The sequence below is a fragment of the Lactuca virosa genome, chromosome 8 (genome assembly GCF_052849685.1).
Source record: "Lactuca virosa cultivar CGN04683 chromosome 8, Lactuca_virosa_CGN04683_v6, whole genome shotgun sequence".
Classification (NCBI taxonomy): Eukaryota; Viridiplantae; Streptophyta; class Magnoliopsida; order Asterales; family Asteraceae; genus Lactuca; species Lactuca virosa.
Genome location: NC_136433.1, coordinates 22,378,138 through 22,386,179, shown reverse-complemented (window position 1 = coordinate 22,386,179; position 8,042 = coordinate 22,378,138). Strand labels below are relative to the sequence as shown.

At 35.2% G+C, this 8,042-nt stretch overlaps 1 protein-coding gene and 1 pseudogene across 3 annotated transcripts; both read left to right on the top strand.

Moving 5' to 3' along the window:
* The first annotated feature begins 283 nt into the window (after window positions 1-283).
* Window positions 284-3,648, top strand: MKP1 (mitogen-activated protein kinase phosphatase 1). 2 transcript variants are annotated; one of them, XM_079064502.1, is made up of 5 exons: window positions 299-407; window positions 612-650; window positions 718-3,061; window positions 3,164-3,332; window positions 3,420-3,648. In XM_079064502.1, the coding sequence occupies exons 3-4, from the start codon at window positions 845-847 to the stop codon at window positions 3,218-3,220; spliced, it is 2,274 nt and encodes a 757-aa protein (XP_078920628.1). In that variant the 5' UTR covers window positions 299-407; window positions 612-650; window positions 718-844; the 3' UTR covers window positions 3,221-3,332; window positions 3,420-3,648. The 2 variants fall into 2 exon arrangements, with proteins under 2 accessions (XP_078920627.1, XP_078920628.1); XM_079064501.1 differs by lacking the exon at window positions 612-650 and having other exon boundaries at window positions 284-407.
* A 1,612-nt stretch (window positions 3,649-5,260) lies between these two features.
* LOC145132313 (metal tolerance protein 11-like) lies at window positions 5,261-7,672 on the top strand (annotated as a pseudogene). Its single transcript, XR_013717981.1, has 6 exons — window positions 5,261-5,640; window positions 6,054-6,163; window positions 6,248-6,493; window positions 6,578-6,658; window positions 6,746-6,979; window positions 7,166-7,672. The product of XR_013717981.1 is annotated as a metal tolerance protein 11-like (transcript).
* The last annotated feature ends 370 nt before the right edge of the window (window positions 7,673-8,042 follow it).

Genomic DNA, 8,042 nt, shown 5'->3' with positions numbered 1-8,042 from the left:
AGTAATAAGTAATTATGTATTTTATAAGTTTATCAACAGATAAACATTCACCTAATTTTTTACATATAATACAATCACCTTACTTATAATAAAACTATTCTAAACTTTAATTCGAGTGGTTGAAATTATTATAGCTAAAATTTACTCCAAATATTAATGTGAAGTCTCACACGACGTTCATGACCCAATTTAAGGGAGGGAGTTAGTAAGGAGAGTCCCTTTTTTTTTTTTTTTTTTTTTTAATAATTCCCCAATCGTATCAAAAATTTAGGAATTGAAAATTTGTTTTATTATTATTATTATTATTTTTTTTATAATTCAAGAATCTCACACTCATCTTTGCTACCAGAAGAGTTCCTTTGTTCTTCGTTTTCCAGTCTCCATTTCCCCTCACGATTTCATAAACTGTAAGTCCTCTAATCCCTCATTCTCCTTTTTAATTACAGTTCAATACACATGTCGCCTATTTCCGATACCGATTTGATTTTCACGACAAACCCTAGAAATCAGGGTTGGAGTACATTTATTTCCCTCAATTTCGGTTTATATTCGTTTCCACAACTCAGATCCATAAACTAGGTTATTTCACGCTTTCCTTTGGTTTTATGTAGGTAATAAGAACTTACGAATTTCCTCTTCAACAAGCTTAGGTATATGTATCTATTGATTGCTTGATTCAGTATCTGTTTTGCTCGAATTTTCTTTCGATGCTCGCAGGTGAAAATTTTCAATTGTATTAAGGTCCTGAAGTTGGCATTTTGTGGTTCAGTGACAAGCACTGCGTTAACATAGATTACAAAACCCTAGTGTGGATTTCGATTATACTTCGGGATTTTGAAGTGGAATGGTAGGGAAAGAGGATGAAGCTAGTGGGGAGAGTAATAACATCGACAGTGCTGGTTCACGACTCCATCATCCCATTCCAGGTAACAGGAAGATGTATTGGAGGTCAGCTTCATGGTCGTCTTCTCATGTATCATTACCACCACTTAATCCCGACAGTGTAAAAGACACTTCAGATCCAAGTAATGGTGGACAGATTCGAAGGTGTCCTGTCCCATTAACTCCTAGATCAAACAGTAAAGGCCGATCATTTCTACCACCATTATCAATTGCTAGAAGAAGTTTAGATGAATGGCCAAGAGCAGGTTCAGATGATGTTGGTGAGTGGCCAATTCCCAGCACACCTAGTGGCGAAAGGCTAAAGCTTGATTTATCATCAATCCAAAGAATCCCAGATAAGAATCCTTCCCTTGTGAAAAGAGATAAGATTGCTTTCTTTGATAAAGAATGTTCAAAAGTAGCAGAACATATCTTCTTAGGTGGTGATGCAGTTGCACGTGATAAAGACATACTCAAACAACACAAAATCACTCACATTCTCAATTGTGTAGGCTTTGTCTGCCCTGAGTATTTCAAAGGACATTTCGTGTACAGAACTTTATGGTTACAAGATAGCCCTTCAGAAGACATAACAAGCATACTATACGATGTATTCGATTACTTTGAAGATGTTAGAGAACAAAATGGGAAAGTTTTTGTACATTGTTGTCAAGGGGTATCTCGGTCAACTTCATTGGTGATCGCATATCGTATGTGGAGAGAAGGTCAAAGCTTTGATGATGCTTTTCAATACGTAAAAGCTGCAAGAGAAATCGCGGATCCAAATATGGGATTTGCATGCCAACTTTTACAATGTCAGAAAAGGGTACACGCGTTTCCTTTATCTCCAAGCTCATTACTTAGATTATATAGAATTGCACCTCACTCATCATACGACCCTTTACATCTTGTTCCAAAAATGTTAAATGTTCCTTCCCCAGTTGCTCTAGATTCTAGGGGTGTGTTCATTATGCATATACCTTCGAGTATTTACATTTGGGTGGGTGTAAAATGTGGATCTTTAATGGAAAGAGATGCAAGAGGTGCAGTTTGTCAGATTGTTAGATATGAAAAAGTTCAAGGGCCGATAGTTGTGGTGAAAGAAGGGGAAGAACCTTCTTACTTTTGGGATGCTTTTTCTAGTCTTTTACCTTTGATGGACAAATCAGGAAAGGTGATTGATGTTTCAAAGTTGACAAAAGTGACCCCGGGTGATAGAATAGTTGACTCATACAATGTTGACTTTGAGATTATACAGAAAGCAATTGTAGGTGGATTTGTCCCTCCTTTTGCTTCTTTTGAGACTGAACAAGAAACTCATTTACCAGTTAGAGAAAGTAGTTGGAGTGTTTTGAGACGTAAATTTGCACATGGAAACATGAAGGAGTTTGTTTTAGCTTCCAAATCTGCCCCTTCTAGAGTCTACCCTGATTCTTCTTTACTCATGGGTTCAGATAACAATTCTAATTCTAATTCTAATTTTCTTTTTTCTTCAAGATCTTCATTTTCTTCTTCATCATCATCATCATCTCCTGATTCCCAATCTTCCGATTCCACCATTAGCTCCTCCAAATGCTATTCCGATTCCCCTGTTGCATCTCCTTCGGTATTATCCACATTTTCAGCTTTATCACTTGCTCCGATTCTTCCATCTAAACTCTCGCCTCATTCCATATCCAAAACCTCTGAATTCATTGATGTGAATTTCACTTCAAACTCATGTTCACAATCAGTTTTATCACCTTCAAAAAGGTCTTCACTTTCGATTGCTGAACGCAGAGGTAGTGCGCCTAAATGTCTTAAACTACCAATGATGAGTGATGATGAATCTCTTGTTCAGGGTTCTTGTTCAGATAGTTTGACCGAGTTTGACCAGAAATCTAAAGCTTCACAAGAAGATCAGAATGTGAAGCAAGAATTAGTGGTGCTTGAGTGGCCTAGTTTGGAAAAGGTTATGAGATTTTATGCTGGTGACATGGATTCCAGTCGTGTGTTTATTTTCGTGACTCCGGAATCAGGTTCCGGAATTGGGGATTCCGGTTTGTATTTATGGGTGGGAAAAGCTTTCTTGCATGATAAAGATAACCAAAGGTGTGCTGAGTTGGCAGATTTTTCTGTGAAAGAAGTTATTAATAATCTTGTTTCCAAGATGGGTTTGTCAAAGGACACTCATGTTAAGGTACGAATCATATTTCAAATATTTTATTACTTAGTATTTATAATAAAAAAACAAAAAAAAATGTTATTATTATTTTTTTTTCACACTAAGTCCACGTGGCAGGTGGTGAAGCAAGATGAAGAACCTTCAGAATTTGTTGCTCTCCTGAGTTCATTGTAGCAGGGTGTAGTGATCAGGTGTTGTGCAACCTTTCCTGTTCTCTCTGCAGCCTAGATATAACATTCCAGCAAAAAAAAAAAAAAAAATGCTGGAAAAAAACATTGAGATTGAGGTACTATATATCACTTTAATTTTATTCCATGTTTCTTTTTTTAAAATATATTTTTAAATGTTTATTGTGTATATTTTTTATTTGCAGAATGTATCAAGGGTTCAGTGGCAAACTAAGCAAATCTGCTCCTTTTGTGTTCTAACCTCTCAACATATTGGTTGTATTGTATATTTATCTTTGTTAAACAATTTTATATAATCGTAATTTAAGGGAGGAGTAGATTCACTGATTATGCTTGATGTTAAATGTAGCATTTTCTACCATGATCATGATAATTTCTAGTATGAATTTGATGGATGCACAAACTTTACGTACACATTTCAGATCAAAATGTAACACCTTTAATTGAAGAACAAATTAAGATGAATATATTTATGATAATCTTGTTGACCATAGTCGTAGTTAAAGAGAGAAATTTTAGAAAAGCAACACTTGAACTATCGAATTATGTAAAGTATATATGCTTCTTCTTTTCACCACGTTTTCTCCTTTTCTTTTGCCTTTATGAAAAAATCGTATATTGATCCATGTTTTCTAGTTTAAGTTGATATTGTATGTTGACTCGCAACTTACGTATCAGTATTTAATCATAACAAAAAAAAAATGGTTTTACATGAAACCATTTGTGATAATCGTGCATGTGCTAAATTGTTCATATAATCTTTTATAAATTTATCCAATTTTGCATCGAATTGCCTCCACATCCTTCTTTTAATAGCTTTTTCATCACTTCAAGATATTCTAAAGTGTAACCTAGTGGTAAAATTCTAATAACTATATAATAGTATGGAGTATGGAATAATGCTTTTCAAGACAGCAAAGCAACCACTTATGTCGATTAATTGGTCATTAAAACTATTTAATAATTTATCTTCTTTGTTTTTCAGTATCAGGCCTTAGAACAAAAACTAATTATTTGTAATAATATTTTCAGTATCAGGCCTATGCAACAATTTTTATTTTTATTTATTTATTAATTTTTTTTTTGTTTATTTTTTTTAAAGGCTTGCTAAAATATTGTTTTACTTGAATATATTGGATGATTAAAGTTTTGATTTATATAAGTTATGAGTTTCTGTTTATTTTATTTTGAAAGATACATTAAATTATAGTTTTTGTCTATGTCGTTTACTTTTGAAAAAAAAATAGTAGAACTTTCTAATTTTTGACATAATGGTCTTCACTTTTGATCCCAAATCTTTGGGGTTGTTTTTTTTCTAAACGTGGGTTATATTTATTTTGGTCCCAAATCTTTGGGGTTGGTTTTTCCAGTTACATTTTTTTTTTTTGAAAGAGCCAGTTACATTTATGTTATTTGTACCAGTAAAGGTTTATGGATGAGTGCTTACCCCTATCATTTATAAAAGTTGCATGCATGGTCCTTGTCGTTTATAGATTTAGGGTTTCATATTTTTTTTTTTTATATGGAATTTACAGAAATGCTCCTTGATGTATATAAGTTCTAACACTTTTAGTTCGAGGGCAAAAAGATGGGAAATCTCATAATTTTACATGTAAAGAGGATTTTTAGATGTTAACTAGGGATTAGCATTTGACTTGCTGGAACCAGATTGGACCAGAGAAAAACCGAAACCGAAATTAAACAGAAACTGAAATTGAGGTATTCGGTTTGATTCTCGATTCTCCATTTCCTACTAAATTGGTTTTCGGTTCTTGATCCGGGTCCGAACAAATGGTCATCCCTAATTAGATGGTACAGGAGCCACCGATGCAACTTTCAGAAACCACATGAATGATCCATATCAAAAATTAAAAACTTGGACTAAAACTTCATATAGATATAAACTACAGGACCAAACTGTAATTTACTCTAAAAGATGTATCGTATTTTGAGCGTCAGTAACCACCCATGTTTTACCTCACTCCCGCTCCCTTTTCTGAACAAAGACAAAGGACAACCACGTGTGTCCGGCCATCCTAGCGCGTGCATATCACGCGCATTTCGTGCCTCTACAGTTTTACTTTCCCTGCCATCTTTCTTTGCTTCAATGTTCATAACACACCCCCACTCTGTTTGTGCGGTGGAGTACATGCAGATTCAAATATCGAACCCTTCGTTTCTCATTTTTCGGTTTCCGATCTGTTATACCGGAGACAATGGTGGAGACGGCGAGCGGAGAAGGAGATCACGCTGTTGAACATGAGTTATTGCTCTTGAACGATGCCAATATCAGCGGTGGCGGTGGTTGCGATGGCTCCTGGAGGTTGAACTTCGATGGATTTCAGTTCTCTTTCGAGCATAAGGAGAAACCTCCTCGACGACTCCATGACTATCTCAGGGTATCAGGTGCTAATAAACAAACCAGTTTCTCACCATTGCCGTTTCCATTTGATTCTTCATATTAGTTGCTTCATTAGAAAACGATGATAGTTTCTCACGGATCATCGTTTCCATTTGATTCGTTTCTTCCACTTTGATCCATATTACTTAATAGATTAATATCTCACCTCGTTTGCATTCATAGTGTGTTTAAGTTCATCATGAATAGCAGGTTTACCTTTAAATTGAAGGATTTATCAAAATTGGATTGCTATGCTAAAATTTACAAATCAAACATAATTTTTTGGGCAAAAATTCTTCAATTCCGTTCAATCTGTATTCAAGCTTTACATTTCTGTGCTATCTGATTCATGAACATTGGGCAAAAATTCTTTAATGCTGTTTTGTTACATTTTTTTCATTTACTTAAACTTTCTCAGGGTCAGAAAACCATGTGGCAGAATATTATCAACAACAGGTAGAGATGCTGGAGGGCTTTACAGAAATGGATGCCTTAGCAGAACGTGGTTTTGTACCTCGTATGTCTGCAGTATGTATTCCATTTTTAAATGACCTGAAAAGCTCTAATTATTTGCCATTAGAATGTGTAATATTTGATAGTTTTGACTTGCAGGAAGAGAAGGAAAGTTTAGCACGAAGGGAGACACTTGCCATTAACATATCTAATGTTGCAAACATGATTCTTTTCATTGCAAAAGTTTACGCGTCCATTAGAAGTAGTTCATTGGCCATAATAGCCTCCACATTAGACTCACTTCTTGATCTCTTATCAGGATTTATCCTCTGGTTTACAGCATTCTCCATGCAGATTCCAAACCCTTATCTATATCCAATCGGAAAAAGACGAATGCAACCTTTGGTTAGTCATTCAATCTCACTCTTTCTCTTTCTTCATGGCTGATCTAGATCGATCCCTACATCTCATCTGAATTCATATTTGCAGGGAATACTTGTCTTTGCCTCGGTTATGGCAACTCTTGGACTGCAGATAATTTTAGAGTCTGTGCGCACATTAGCATCAAATGTAATTAGCAAACAAATTACTAACATTAGTTCAATTAAATTTTTTTTTATTCCTTTACACATAGAATTTTCCTTGATACTATTCCAGGAGAATGGGTTTAGCTTAACCAAGGAGCAAGAACAATGGGTTGTTGGCATCATGCTTTGTGTGACCTTAGTCAAACTTGTGTTATGTATATATTGTCGATCATTCACCAATGAGATTGTCAAAGCCTATGCTCAAGATCATTTCTTTGATGTGGTCACAAATCTTATCGGCTTAATAGCTGTACTACTTGCTAATTATATCAGTGACTGGATGGACCCCGTTGGAGCTATAATAGTAACTTCTTTTCACTCCTTTAATCCCCCTTGGTTTCAAAAAACAAATTGTACTGTGTGTTTGACATGCACTGTAGTTTTTGTCTTATTGACATAAGTCTGAGTCCCAGTCCAATGCATGTCAAACACAGTACAACCTGTTTTTGTCTCAATGTACACATAAACAGGTTGTGTTGTGTGGTGACAGCTGGCAATGTACACGATCAGGACTTGGTCTGTAACAGTGGTGGAGAATGTGAACTCCCTTGTTGGGAGATCAGCAGCACCAGAATATCTACAGAAACTTACGTATTTGTGTTGGAACCACCACAAGGCAATCAGACACATAGACACTGTAAGGGCTTATATATACGTTTGGATCTCATTACTTTGTGGAGGTGGACATTGTCCTACCCTTTGATATGCCTTTACAAACAGCTCATGATATCGGGGAATCCTTACAAGAAAAGCTTGAGCTATTACCTGAGATTGAACGCGCTTTTGTTCATCTTGATTATGAGTTCTCTCATAAACCCGAGCATGCACACACACATCTCTAAAAATAAACTCCAATCACAAGGAACTTCTCTATGTATTCATGATATATCTTTCTGGAGCTAATGATGTCATGTGTGTGGTATATATGAAGTATGAACTATGATGAAGCGAAAATCACCGGTTTCTAGCGTATAATTAACCATAGGAATCTAATGTGAGAGCAGCATTGGAGTTATATAATCCATGTTTTCAACTAATTTATCACATGCGAGGATGATAATTGGAAACTTGGCTAAAAATGCTTTCAATGATGTTGCAAATCATTGCAAGTATTTCGAAAAACTTATATAATCTCCTAAATCGTTAAAAAAACATTGGGTTCTCTTGGTAATAGTTTGTAATGGTCGACTATTTGGAGTGCCTTTAAGGATACAAGCAAAGAAGTAAAGGTTCTTTATGGTACCATTTTTTACACTCACAGTTCAAATTTTAAAATTAAAAACAACTAAAATACTTCATAATCATCGACTAAAATACAGCGTGATTGATCATGATTGGAATCAATGCATGTGATTTATTTAGTAAAC

Excerpts from the sequence above, each read along its gene's own strand:
- MKP1 (XM_079064501.1), top strand. The coding sequence starts at position 845 with ATGGTAGGGAAAGAGGATGAAGCTAGTGGGGAGAGTAATAACATCGAC. Across the intron at positions 3,062-3,163 it reads CAAAGGACACTCATGTTAAG|GTGGTGAAGCAAGATGAAGA; the intron begins GTACGAATCATA and ends TCCACGTGGCAG.